This window comes from Pecten maximus, chromosome 14 (genome assembly GCF_902652985.1).
Source record: "Pecten maximus chromosome 14, xPecMax1.1, whole genome shotgun sequence".
Classification (NCBI taxonomy): Eukaryota; Metazoa; Mollusca; class Bivalvia; order Pectinida; family Pectinidae; genus Pecten; species Pecten maximus.
This window is the reverse complement of record NC_047028.1, coordinates 17301696-17316294: the sequence shown is the minus strand read 5'-3', so window position 1 is coordinate 17316294 and position 14599 is coordinate 17301696. Positions and strand designations below refer to the sequence as shown.

Here is a 14599-nt window from a genome sequence, read left to right as displayed (position 1 = left end):
TCTTCTCCAGATTTATTATGTAGGTTTCACTTGTTTTCAAACAATTAAAAGGTTGAAGAGAAAAGTAGAGAAAAGATCAGTCTTACATTTGATGATGAGCACCAAGATCCCTCCGGGATCTCTTGTTGAAGGCTACAGCTCACATTTACTCTACATATTTTTGATTGATGATGTATTTATTTATGCTGTAGGACCTCGGTGTATCTATGACGATGTATTTATTTATGCTGTAGGACCTCGGTGTATCTGTAACGATGTATTTATTTATGCTGTAGGACCTCGGTGTATCTAAGGTTGGACATGTGAAGCGTATACAACAAGGAATTAAGGACCTAAACAGCAGACAACTCACCTGTATAAAGGACGCCTCATGACAACAGCAGACAACTCACCTGTATAAAGGATGCCTCATGACAACAGCAGACAACTCACCTGTATAAAGGACGCCTCATGACAACAGCAGACAACTCACCTGTATAAAGGACGCCTCATGACAACAGCAGATAACACACCTGTATAAAGGATGCCTCATGACAACAGCAGACAACTCACCTGTATAAAGGACGCCTCATGACAACAGCAGACAACTCACCTGTATAAAGGACGCCTCATGACAACAGCAGACAACTCACCTGTATAAAGGACGCCTCATGACAACAGCAGATAACACACCTGTATAAAGGACGCCTCATGACAACAGCAGATAACACACCTGTATAAAGGACGCCTCATGACAACAACAGACAACTTACCTGTATAAAGGACGCCTCATGACAACAGCAGATAACACACCTGTATAAAGGATGCCTCATGACAACAGCAGACAACTCACCTGTATAAAGGATGCCTCATGACAACAGCAGACAACTCACCTGTATAAAGGACGCCTCATGACAACAGCAGATAACACACCTGTATAAAGGACGCCTCATGACAACAACAGACAACTCACCTGTATAAAGGACGCCTCATGACAACAACAGATAACACACCTGTATAAAGGACGCCTCATGACAACAACAGACAACTCACCTGTATAAAGGACGCCTCATGACAACAGCAGATAACACACCTGTATAAAGGATGCCTCATGACAACAGCAGACAACTCACCTGTATAAAGGACGCCTCATGACAACAGCAGACAACTCACCTGTATAAAGGATGCCTCATGACAACAGCAGATAACACACCTGTATAAAGGACGCCTCATGACAACAACAGACAACTCACCTGTATAAAGGACGCCTCATGACAACAACAGATAACACACCTGTATAAAGGACGCCTCATGACAACAGCAGACAACTCACCTGTATAAAGGACGCCTCATGACGACTGTATTAGCTATCTCCTTGAGGCGTCCTGCAGTTCATACAGGCACAGTACTCACCCGTTCTGTTCAAAATCTTCAAATGAGTTATTGTCTAACATGAAGCTCTTACAATTTTATATTATGAAATTATAAGAGTTTTACGTAACCATTTTTCAGATGATTTATTATATAATAAACTTCTGTTTAAGATTTTTAGAGCAACAAAATTTTATATTGTTGATTTAAAAAGATGTTTTTAATTCATCTTTTAATATTCTTAAATTGTTGATTAATAGTAAGAATCCTTAATTAATTTTGTGCTAAAGCTTTACTATATTTATTTGTGTGGAATGTATTTCTTGATGTCAAACATTGCTACGTGTTCAATATGTGAAAATGGCCATTGACCTTTTAAGGTCAAGGTCTTTCAGGGTCACATGTTTTGTTGAGGTCAAGACTATTCCTAGATTGTTTGAATAAACTATGTATGTTGTGTCTGTGAAATGGGAATGTTCAGATACAAATTCTCCTCTGTTGTCAGGGATATCGTGATTTTTCTGTCCCAACATTAAAAAAGTCAAGGGATATGTAATAAGACAAAGTCTATCAATGTTAAAGTTTGTAGATGTTACTTCCAAATGAAATATACCTGGTCTTGCACCCCTATTTTCTGTGGCCATGTAGACAATGGACATACCCATTTGTACTATTGGCTGTTAAAAACACTTTTTCCTCTATAGTCACACCATAGCCAAACAGTCTAATCGCTACTATACCAATGTAATCGTTCATTTGTAGAAAGCTCTGTTTTTAATTGTTAAAATGAAAGTGAATCGTGTTTATAAAATTTAGAAATGAAATCCTTTTGTCATTTTGCAGCTTCTTTAAAAAAAAATCACTTTCTCCAAAAACCATTTGTTTAAGAGTATATGTCTATAAAGGCAGCTTTAGAACACCTTTTACAGAGGGGCTGGGGGTGTGGATTAGGAAATCGGGGGTGGTGTCATTCATCCAGCTCACCTCTACTGTTCATTCCAAAGATCATACCGGTTGTCATACATTATAGAGACTTGAGGGATAGGATTGGGTCTTCCTTTCCTCACCCAGTCTTTAGAAGATTCATTCCATACTTTACAGGGTAATTTAATTGTGTATATTCAATAGTGTTTAGCCAGTCACTGTACATCTATCAACCTAAGACAATCACTATAAATCTCACCCATGTTCCTTTATCATGTTGTTCATCACTGTCATTAGGCATCAAACATTACTCAATGTATGTGTTTATATACATTCAACAAGGTGTTAACATAATTACTAATTAAGTCCTGAATTCAGTTCAAAAACTTCATGTGCATAGAGGTAGGTTGTAAAATTTAAGTGAGAAAATTAAAGGGAGATAACTCCCTGAATTTGATAAGATTTCAGCTAGTGATTGTGTCCCTTTAAATGTAAAATCTGTATGCCATTGGGAGAGAGCCAGTCATTGTGTGTGAGCTTGTATTAAGGTACAAATGTAGTTTGTTAAACAATGCAGGGGAGATAACTCCTTGGTGTTGCTGATTGATTGTTATACCTGTACAAAGGTGAGAGTGTTATTGTTGTCTGATTGATTGTCATACCTGTACAAAGGTGAGAGAGTCATTATTTTTCTTGCCCAGTGTTCAGCATCTTAAGTAGCTACCCAGCAGGGATAATTTACTGTGTGATAGAGTTTTATACTTTCCTACTTTTCTATGAACAACTTATTATCATAAATGCTTGTTCTGAAATAAGTGTAAAATATCTTGAGCAATACATTTTTTATCACATCTCAACATTTTGTTGGATCGTCTTCGAAGAAGGGTTCAACTTCATTGGATGTGATTTTACATTAGATAACCTTTTACCTGACTTTATTTTGCTTTATTTGTCATTTGAAGAAGAGTCATTTGGTAAGTGACTCTTTTTCAAAATTAAGACATTTCAACTTCTCTAAATTATATGGTGATGTGATGTGTCTCGATCTTGATATTTGTCAATCTCGGAGTGTAATGTCTCCATCTGTTCATCTTTAATTCTCAGTCTTTACATGATGAGACGTTTTGAAATATCCCGACCTTAATTGACATTATATCTCAATTTCAGACATTTTGAAATATAAGGTTTGAGGAATGTTTACATTTCAATCTTATATTGAGTGACAATGAAACACTACTTGTGACAATGAGACACAACATGTGTCAATGAGACACAACATGTGACAATGAGACACAACATGTGACAATGAGACACAACATGTGACAATGAGACACAACATGTAACAATGAGACATAACATGTGACAATGAGACAACATGTGACAATGAGACATAACATGTAACAATGAGACACAACATGTGACAATGAGACACTACATGTGACAATGAGACACTACATGTGACAATGAGACACTACATGTGACAATGAGACACAACATGTGACAATGAGACACAACATGTGACAATGAGACAACATGTGACAATGAGACACTACATGTGACAATGAGACACTACATGTGACAATGAGACAACATGTGACAATGAGACACTACATGTGACAATGAGACACTACATGTGACAATGAGACAACATGTGACAATGAGACACTACATGTTACAATGCAACACAACATGTGACAATGAGACATAACATGTGACAATGAGACATTACATGTGACAAAACATTACATGGCATAGCATTAAGGTGGGTTGATTAAATATGTTGATATTTGTGTCGGGAATGAGAGGATTCCCTAGATAGTGCTTGATGGTGTATTTTACCTTTGTGTGACCCTTGATGGTGTATTTTACCTTTGTTTGACCTGTTAGGTAAAGTTAATTATAACTCCCAGAATGTGTTCCCTGCTACAGTGTAATGTGCAGTACAGCTAATGTGAGGTCATGGTGGGTTTGTAATAACAGTGACAGCTCTGTTTTGGGGGGATTTTGTTAAAATTGTTAGAAGTTTTTTTGTACTGCACTACCAGATGTCCATACTATTTTCTACAATAGTACTAGAGTTAGCATATATCATTTTCTACCTTAAATGTTTAAGTCTAGTTTCCATGTCTTGTTGCCAAAGGATGAAACAAATCTATTTTTGTTTGAATTTTCTATTCTTGATAATACTTGTGGTACAGGATGCCATTTGCCTATAATTTGGGATGTTTTGCTCCACACATAGGCTTAAATGTGTCTCTGTATCAGATGATATATGATGTGCAAACCCCAGGCATTGTTTGGTTTCAGTGGGAAAAGTATTGAATATAACAAGATGTTTCTCACCAATTAACATTATTGGTTTTCATCGGTGTATTTAAACTGATCCACTGCCATAGGACAAAATTAAAAGGACATTTCAAATCTGTAAAAATAAATAACCATAGTACAAATCAACTTTCATGAAAAATAGATTTTAGATTATTTTATTCTATCTGAAAGTTGACTTAATATGCCGAATTTTCTTAAGAAAATAATATAAATCAGCAAAAAAATCTTCAGTGTTAAAATGCAGTAACAAATTGCAGTTCTAGTATGTTGTTTAGTTACTGAACCTGATACCGTAATAATTTTGGTGGGGAATGGAAATTATTACAGGGAGATTAAGTCTGTGGGATCAAAACTTAGTTAAAGATGTGCTTATTACAGGGATAAAATTCAGTTTGTTATTTGTATTTGTAGTTCTCCTAAATAGCACAGGGTTATTGTAGGATGTATACAACAGGTTATACCTACCGACCTACAGTACCTAGTGGACATACAACAGGTTATACCTACAGTACCTAGTGGACATACAACAGGTTATACCTACCGACCTACAGTACCTAGTGGACATACAACAGGTTATACCTACCGACCTACAGTACCTAGTGGACATACAACAGGTTATACCTACCGACCTACAGTACCTAGTGGACATACAACAGGTTATACCTACAGTACCTAGTGGACATACAACAGGTTATACCTACCGACCTACAGTACCTAGTGGACATACAACAGGTTATACCTACAGTACCTAGTGGACATACAACAGGTTATACCTACCGACCTACAGTACCTAGTGGACATACAACAGGTTATACCTACAGTACCTAGTGGACATACAACAGGTTATACCTACCGACCTACAGTACCTAGTGGACATACAACAGGTTATACCTACAGTACCTAGTGGACATACAACAGGTTATACCTACAGTACCTAGTGGACATACAACAGGTTATACCTACAGTACCTAGTGGACATACAACAGGTTATACCTACAGTACCTAGTGGACATACAACAGGTTATACCTACTGACCTACAGTACCTAGTGGACATACAACAGGTTATACCTACCGACCTACAGTACCTAGTGGACATACAACAGGTTATACCTACCGACCTACAGTACCTAGTGGACATACAACAGGTTATACCTACCGACCTACAGTACCTAGTGGACATACAACAGGTTATACCTACCGACCTACAGTACCTAGTGGACATACAACAGGTTATACCTACAGTACCTAGTGGACATACAACAGGTTATACCTACAGTACCTAGTGGACATACAACAGGTTATACCTACCAACCTACAGTACCTAGTGGACATACAACAGGTTATACCTACCGACCTACAGTACCTAGTGGACATACAACAGGTTATACCTACAGTACCTAGTGGACATACAACAGGTTATACCTACCGACCTACAGTACCTAGTGGACATACAACAGGTTATACCTACAGTACCTAGTGGACATACAACAGGTTATACCTACATACCTAGTGGACATACACCAGGTTATACCTCAGTACCTAGTGGACATCAACAGGTTATACTACCAACCTACAGTACCTAGTGGGAACATACAACAGGTTATACCTACCAGTACCTAGTGTGACATACAACAGGTTATACATACCGAACTACAGTACCTAGTGGAACATACAACAGGTTATACCTACCGTACCTAGTGGACATACAACAGGTTATAACCTACAGTACCTAGGGACATACAACAGGTTATACCTACCAACCTACAGTACCTAGTGGACATACAACAGGTTATACCTACCGACCTACAGTACCTAGTGGACATACAACAGGTTATACCTACAGTACCTAGTGGACATACAACAGGTTATACCTACAGTACCTAGTGGACATACAACAGGTTATACCTACCGACCTACAGTACCTAGTGGACATACAACAGGTTATACCTACCAACCTACAGTACCTAGTGGACATACAACAGGTTATACCTACCAACCTACAGTACCTAGTGGACATACAACAGGTTATACCTACCGACCTACAGTACCTAGTGGACATACAACAGGTTATACCTACCGACCTACAGTACCTAGTGGACATACAACAGGTTATACCTACAGTACCTAGTGGACATACAACAGGTTATACCTACAGTACCTAGTGGACATACAACAGGTTATACCTACAGTACCTAGTGGACATACAACAGGTTATACCTACCGACCTACAGTACCTAGTGGACATACAACAGGTTATACCTACCGACCTACAGTACCTAGTGGACATACAACAGGTTATACCTACCGACCTACAGTACCTAGTGGACATACAACAGGTTATACCTACCGACCTACATTACCTTGTGGCTATTTTTGTGAAGAGGTACGTGTCTCGTATGTGCTGATTCTATGTCCTTATCGTAATGTTGATTATATCTGAAATTTTTCATGTTTAAGCCAGGAAAGACACTATGAATCTTGATGTGATACACTTATCTCAATGTTGTTTCAGCTCGGCTGTAAGATGTTTGTTTTATGATATGGTGTAGATCATTTGATAACATAGTATTGTGGTAGCACAGGGTCTTGTAACATTATCCCTACCTTATACACCTTTGATATATGTGTTTTATATAGAATGGGTGTTTGCTACAAGTCCCTGTGTTTTTACTCTTATACCGTGTATATTATATACTGTGTATATGATGTGTGTTTCTTCTCTCTGATAACATTGCACTTTTCCTGCAATACTGAAAAAATAGTATTTTCATATTTTTTCTACCAATTTTTTATGGGGATTCCCAGTGGTCATGTGTATGTTACGATAATAGGTAAATTACTCGTATGATTTTGAACATATGTAATGGAATAGAGAGAAATCTCATTTTCTTTCATTTTTTTTCATTTTTTTATGCAACTTCCCAGAATTCACCATGTTTAATCATTCAGGAGTAGAAATTGGAAATGTTGAAGGCACTTGTTGTATATGCCAGCGCTCTGTATTTAATATTTTTTGCTGACTTCTCCCAAGAGGTTTTGACCTGTATCGTTTTGCTGTCTCTTTCCAAAGAATGGAATGATTTATATTGTTTGTGTTGCCATGGTTTTACTGCCTACAGTGTATATCTACTGCCTTTTCTCGACAGTCTGTGACCTACATACAAACGGAGTAGTCTCCTAACTAACCTAACACTATATTTTTATACTTTTATATGAGATGTCCCTTGTATAATTTATACATATGTTTCTTATTCTGTGTGTATTTAACTTTATTATTGGTGCTGTTCGTTATACTGCCCCACCCCTGGGGCATTATGACATGTGTTGCTCTGCCCCACCCCTGGAGCAAAGTGATTGGCTTTTTAATCTGTCCCAACCCTTGGGCATACTGATTTTGTTATTGTGCCACTCTGAGGCATACTGGTTTTGTTACCCTGCTCGTCACTCGGCAGTAACATCTGTCTGTTACTGTGTCCAATGTCTAAATCATTGTAACTTTCTAACAATACCCAACTCGTGGGTAGACCTACTGCCATATATGCTGCCCATCCCGTGGATATGTTACCTTGACATATCCCAGGGCCAGTTTATGGTTACAACTCCATATCAAGGTTCAACTTAAGTACTGTATTCGCTGTACAGGGCCCTAAAGTCAGAGGGAAAAAGGGACACTAATTAGGGTGACATAAAAGAGTACTTCAATAGTCTAGGGAGAAAAAAGTATGTCAAAAGTGTAGAGGGAAAAATGTATGTCAATAGTCCAGAGGGGAAAACGTATGTCAATAGTCCAAAGGGGGAAAATGTATGTCAATATTAGTCTGGAGGGGGAAAGTATGTCAAAAGTGTAGAGGGAAAAATGTATGTCAATAGTCCAGAGGGAAAAAGTTTGTCAAAAGTGTAGAGGGAAAAATGAATGTCAATATTAGTCTGGAGGGAAAAAGTATGTCAAAAGTGTAGAGGGAAAAATGTATGTCAATATTAGTCTAGAGGGGAAATGTATGTCAATAGTCCAGAGGGATCACTTCGGAAATAGAAAACTTTGAATTTGAAATAAAAATGTTGAAATTGAACCATATTGTGTAGTGGGTGGGTATAGGGGGATGACATTATGTTACACAGTAGGAAAAGAGTTATTAATTTTCTTCAGCTGGTCTGGAACGGGGGAGGGACCTTGACATACAGGGGAGAAGAAAGGGAAAAAAAAGGGAGGCGTACTAATTATGGTAAATAGGGTGAGGGGTACTGATTATGGCGAATACAGTAGATTGAAAACTTGAGATATTATCGCAAAGGTGATATTTGTCTTTTTAAACATGTTTACCTGCTATATCTTATACTGATTTATATAATTGTTCGAATCAATAATGCATGTAAGCTTTTTTAGTGAATTTGAAAATGTTTCTTACCAAGACTTGGTATCTTGTTTGTTACACTATCATGCAATAATGTACGATTAATGAGGGATTGTGAATATTGTAGTTCCTATAAAATGTTTTATATGATATTTTGTAGCTCTGTCCTATAATGTTGTAATATCAATGTTATAATATATAGGGGTTCCTTAACCTGATATATCCATCTAACTGACCTTGTTTCTGGTGAAGACAATAGGTATTTACTAATCCCATGTAATTGTTGGTGGATTTGGAGTGAGGAATTCAATTATATACAGGGTTCTCATACAGATAATCCTCTGTCCTCAACCCAAATATACACACAGGGTTCTTTGTCAACCTAGAGATACATACAAAGTTTTCTTTTAATCCATAGATAGTTGTCTATCAATTCATAGATATACAATTGTTCTCTATAAACCTAGATACATACAAGGTTTTCTGTTCTCAGCCTATAGATTCATCAAGGTTCTTTGCCAACCCATAGATACATCAAGGTTCTTTGTCAACCCATAGATACATCAAGGTTCTTTGTCAACCCATAGATACATCAAGGTTCTTTGTCAACCCATAGATACATCAAGGTTCTTTGTCAACCCATAGATACATCAAGGTCTTTGTCAACCCATAGATACATACAAGGTTCTTTGTCAACCCATAGATACACAAGGTTCTTTGTCAACCCATAGATACATATAAGGTTCTTTGTCAACCCATAGATACATTATGTACACAAAAGGTTCATCTTATCGACCCATAGATGCATTCAGAGCTTTCTATTAAACCATACATACAACAGTGTTCTCTATCAATGTACAGTACAAAATTTGTTTCAACCCAATGGTACATACATAATTCTCTGTCAACGGATGAATACATAGGGAGTTCTTGACTCTTGGTCATACAGAGCTCGACCAGATTTCCCCTATATATATGTACAATACATTCAATGTCCTCTGTCACCTCCATGTATATATACAGGGTTGTCTCCTTAGCTAGAAAAACAGGGTAGCCCCTGGGTTAATTGTGATCTCAGTCTCGCCAGTCCTATTGTATTGTAAAACCATCTTCTTGAAACAGACAATAATACATTTCAGTGGTGAATGTCAGCTCTTGTCATCCCCCTAATCCTCCTCATATCACCAAACATGCAGGAGGATTGTATGGAGATAGGGGAGATAAACATAATTATCCAGGTGAAATCAAGGACAGATAAACAGAGTTATCCAGGTGAAATTAAGGACAGATAAACAGAATTATCCAGGTGAAATCAAGGGGAGATAAACAGAATTACCCAGGTGAAATCAAGGGGAGATGAACAGAATTATCCAGATGAAATCAAGGGCAGATAAACAGAATTATCCAGATGAAATCAAGGGCAGATAAACAAAATTATCCAGGTGAAATCAAGGGCAGATAAACAGAATTATCCAGGTGAAATCAAGGACAGATAAACATAATTATCCAAGTGAAATCAGTCAAAAACACTGTTACATGCCACCAATTTCTCTGGCCTCAGTATATAAAGCTGTGACTCATTAATCATTGAAAGTACATGACACAAATTTAAGAAGAAAACAAAATTCTTCATCTCCCATGTGTTCATCATTGTATGAATAGGAGATGGCATCACCACTGGACTATTCCATTCAAGTTTCAAAGGGGATGGTAGGGTCATCGGGTATTTTGAATATGTATTACCAGCAGCTGGTGTAATGATTTTTTTTTTAAATATATATTTTTAACAATGAATATGTACAAATTCATGTATGTGTATATTTCAATTTTTTCACATTCATATTTTTTTTTATTATAGTACTTTTGTAGATGTTGATACAGTGATACCAAGGTAATTTGTGTATATATGTTGCTATAGTCACTCCTTGTCAGGGATTTATTTTGTACTGACAAACACCAAAGACATGGGGGATAGAAAATGTAGATTAAACCCCAGTTAGTTTTCATGGTAACTGTTAATTTCAGTGCTTCTGTCTGATGTACATTTGTATATGTTTATATAAAAGATCCCTTTTGTGGGTGGCAGAGTAGCAAACCTTGATGTACATATACCAGTATAACCTTTCTGACAACTCATCAGTAGTAATTCCTGGTAATTCTGACAATAAAAGACAATAAAATGAGTTGTTTCCCTTTACTACTGAGTTATGCCCCTTTAAACAAAACTTGAATCTGGTGTGCTGTTTGTGCTGGTTGCTGGTGACCAGTTAACACAAAAAAAACAGTGCACGATGTGGAAGAATTCCTGTTGATTTGGAGAGATGGTGGAACAGTACATGGGATGGGGATCAGAGAAAGAGGAAGATGAGAATAGATACATAGATAAATATTCTGTTATTTATAAAAAAAAAAAACATTTCGGGTCAGAATTAAATGAAACATTTGTTAGGACATGTTTTAACATCCGCAGAAAAAACCCAACTTAATTGAATTGCAATTTGGAATGTCGGTTTTTCAGTCATTTTGAATCAGTGACATCTCACCGTAACTTGCTCTCATCAAAGTCTGACCCAGCAAACATTTCTCAGACATGCCAGAGTCAAGTTGATCGTGACTGATATCTAGTTCACTCTGCTGATTACCCGCCTGGTGTGAGACACCCCTAATTAGTTGATTAATGACCTACTATTTTTGTAGTTTAAGGGAATATGTTAATGATGTTAGATATAGGGCAATTCTGTTAAATCTTATTAAAGAAAATAGCTTTATTTTCTAATGTAAAAGCTTTTATATATGAATATATATATATATATATATCAAGTTTGTTTATCAGTCTTTCCAAATCATTGATTTAATTTAATGTATACTTGTATATAAGTTCTGTAACAATAATTATTTTTATGCTACTGTTTTAATGTTGAAGCTAGATTAGAGTTATAAGTTCTATTTTTAGTACAGAAATATTGAAATGCTTTGTGTTTGTCTGCTCCAAGTGTTTGTTATGTACTTTTTTATTATAACATTAAGTGATATTGTACGACAGTACACACATATGGTATTGTACTAGTGATTTATAATTATTATTTTAAATGATTCAGACAATCTAATCTTCCGTTTCTCGAGAATGACTTTCAGACAGTATAGTTAAACGATTCAGACAATCTATGAGTAACCTGATGTTTCTCAAGATAGATTTAAGACATGTATCATTTCTGGAAAAAATTGTTCCATTATAATTACACAATCCAGAAAAAATCTATTAATCTTCTGCATCTGAATATATCTTAAATTTCTGTGATTCATATGTTCACACCTGACCTGTTCAAAATTAAATAAAATTCATATTAGTGACTCGGTCTTGCTTCATAAAAATGTGTTAGAAAATTTGTTATCATGTTAATGAAGGTACCATGTAGCAAGGTATATTTTTTCTTACAGAAGTTAGAAGCCTACATGTCCAAGACATTTCCATCTTGTTCGTAATTACTGGATGCAGATTTACTTGAATCGTGAGATCCTTATCTAATGATGTGAAGATTAATCATGCTGATGCAATAAAATATATTTTTGTGTAATAAATAAATAGTTAATGCAGATTATATTCAGTTTAGAAAAACATTGTAAATTAAAAAAAAAGGGAAATGTTCAAATTCAACAGTTCAAACTGAAACATAATTATCAAACACCAAATCTGGTTATCAGTGTTGAGTGGAATTATCAAACACCAAACCTGGTTATCAGTGTTGAGTGGAATTATCAAACACCAAACCTGGTTATCAGTGTTGAGTGGAATTATCAAACACCAAACCTGGTTATCAGTGTTGAGTGGAATTATCAAACACCAAATCTGGTTATCAGTGTTGAGTGGAATTATCAAACACCAAATCTGGTTATCAGTGTTGAGTGGAATTATCAAACACCAATTCTGGTTATCAGTGTTGAAGATATTGTTCAGGGAGTCAGATTTATAAGGTTTTAATGTTGTGGGGGATTTTCACTTTTTGACAATATTCTGTACAGTACATTGTTTTTTATTGTCTTACTATGGTCCGAAATCTGCCTGTTTTGTACATAATTGAAATGTATTCATTATATACTGGACATGTCCAACGCTTCTCTTATAGGCTCTATACTGACAAAGCGTTTCTCGTTTTCATTGCAATTTTCTTAAAATTGATTGATTGACTATTCCCAATCTTGGTAAATGTTTTTGGTGTATATATGAAACTGATCCTTATGCAATATTTGGAGGGTCACACAAGAAGATCATAATTGTCCTGTATGGACAGTGGAGAAGTTCTGGCAAATTGTCCCTGTATTGGAATAAAGATGCTTTGTCAGTATTGTGATGCTTAGGATTGCGATGTGTAGCCTTGTAGGTAATTTTTGTGATGTGTCCGACAGCCTCTGTCCAGCTCTATGTGTCTGCATTTCTCCTGGTCAAACAGATGTGATTCGATTCTTGTTACCATGATCTTTTGTTACATGAAGATTTTTGTCAAAATTTCAATTACAAAATGTCAACAAATACCAAATTGTCTTTGTATTAGGCCAAAACATAAGTTGTAATAATTTCACACAGTTTGTGGGATTTGTTGTTTTTTTTAACTCATTTGTATTAAATGATAGTTGAGAGAAAATATAACCACTTAAACTGATATGTATAAAAAAAACTGCCAAAGTGAACACAAGACTTTCAGTAGTTGAAAAGTAAAAAATAGGTTGATAAGTTGAATAATGAAGATTGAGGTATTTAAAAATCAGACTTCATTTTGAAATTTAGATACATATTTCAGATTTTTTGGTCAGGTTGATAATTTCATTATTGTTTATTGCAGAAAAAAATTGTTGTAAAGGCCTAAATATCTGAAAGTGATATCGTAAAAATTCACAATTGCCAATCCCTACTGCAGATATTGTGCACTTTGGTTTCACTGCTTCTATAAATGCCTTGTGGTAGTAAGATATATCAAGCTTTGTAAGGTTGTTCATGTGAACACAGTCCAATAACAAATTGGTTAGCTTTCATCATTGTTAGTATTGGAGTTGAATTATCATTTCACTAAGAAAAGTTGAATTATCAGTTCACTAAGAAACAAAATTAGAAAGAGGACCATATTCCTACATGATGAACAATTCTAAGCACCTTGGTCAAATAGTAATACTTCCATTAGAGCGGTTGTGATGGTCCAAATGGTTGCAGTCCTATTTTTAATAACCAATGGTCGCAGTCCTCTTACAATTAAACTTTTAGGCCCGTTAACACAATATTGAAGTATACATGGTTTGTATAGAGGATACTCTAGTAAGAATTTTCAATTCCAATTAAGAATGTTGATTTAATTTAGGATATAGTAGACAGCCAATCTTGCTTTATGCCTATTGTGTTTGTCCGTTAATATTAAGGATGTTTTACAAATCATTCCTGTTTGTAACTTAACCCAGGCCTCTTTCATTGTTAACATGTGAATTCGATTGTCAATATTTATTGAGATATTTTCATGAGCCCATCGATTTATTATTATTACAACATTTTATTATTGAAGATGTTTCTATTTATTTACTCGCTAATCTGATTATGAAATGTGAAGTTCATATTGTGACATTTTGATATGTTGTGACAAATAAAGCGAAAGCTGACTAA

General features: G+C 35.8%; 1 protein-coding gene across 1 annotated transcript in view; it reads left to right on the top strand.

Moving 5' to 3' along the window:
- Positions 1-14599, top strand: part of LOC117342348 (diacylglycerol kinase delta-like) — a 134987-nt gene extending 120388 nt beyond the window's left edge. Inside the window, exons 34-37 of the mRNA XM_033904491.1 lie at positions 276-6094; positions 6392-6543; positions 6712-6779; positions 6814-14599. Coding sequence (XP_033760382.1) covers positions 276-374 — 99 coding nt within the window. The 3' untranslated portion in view covers positions 375-6094; positions 6392-6543; positions 6712-6779; positions 6814-14599. The remainder of the gene's footprint in view (positions 1-275; positions 6095-6391; positions 6544-6711; positions 6780-6813) is intronic.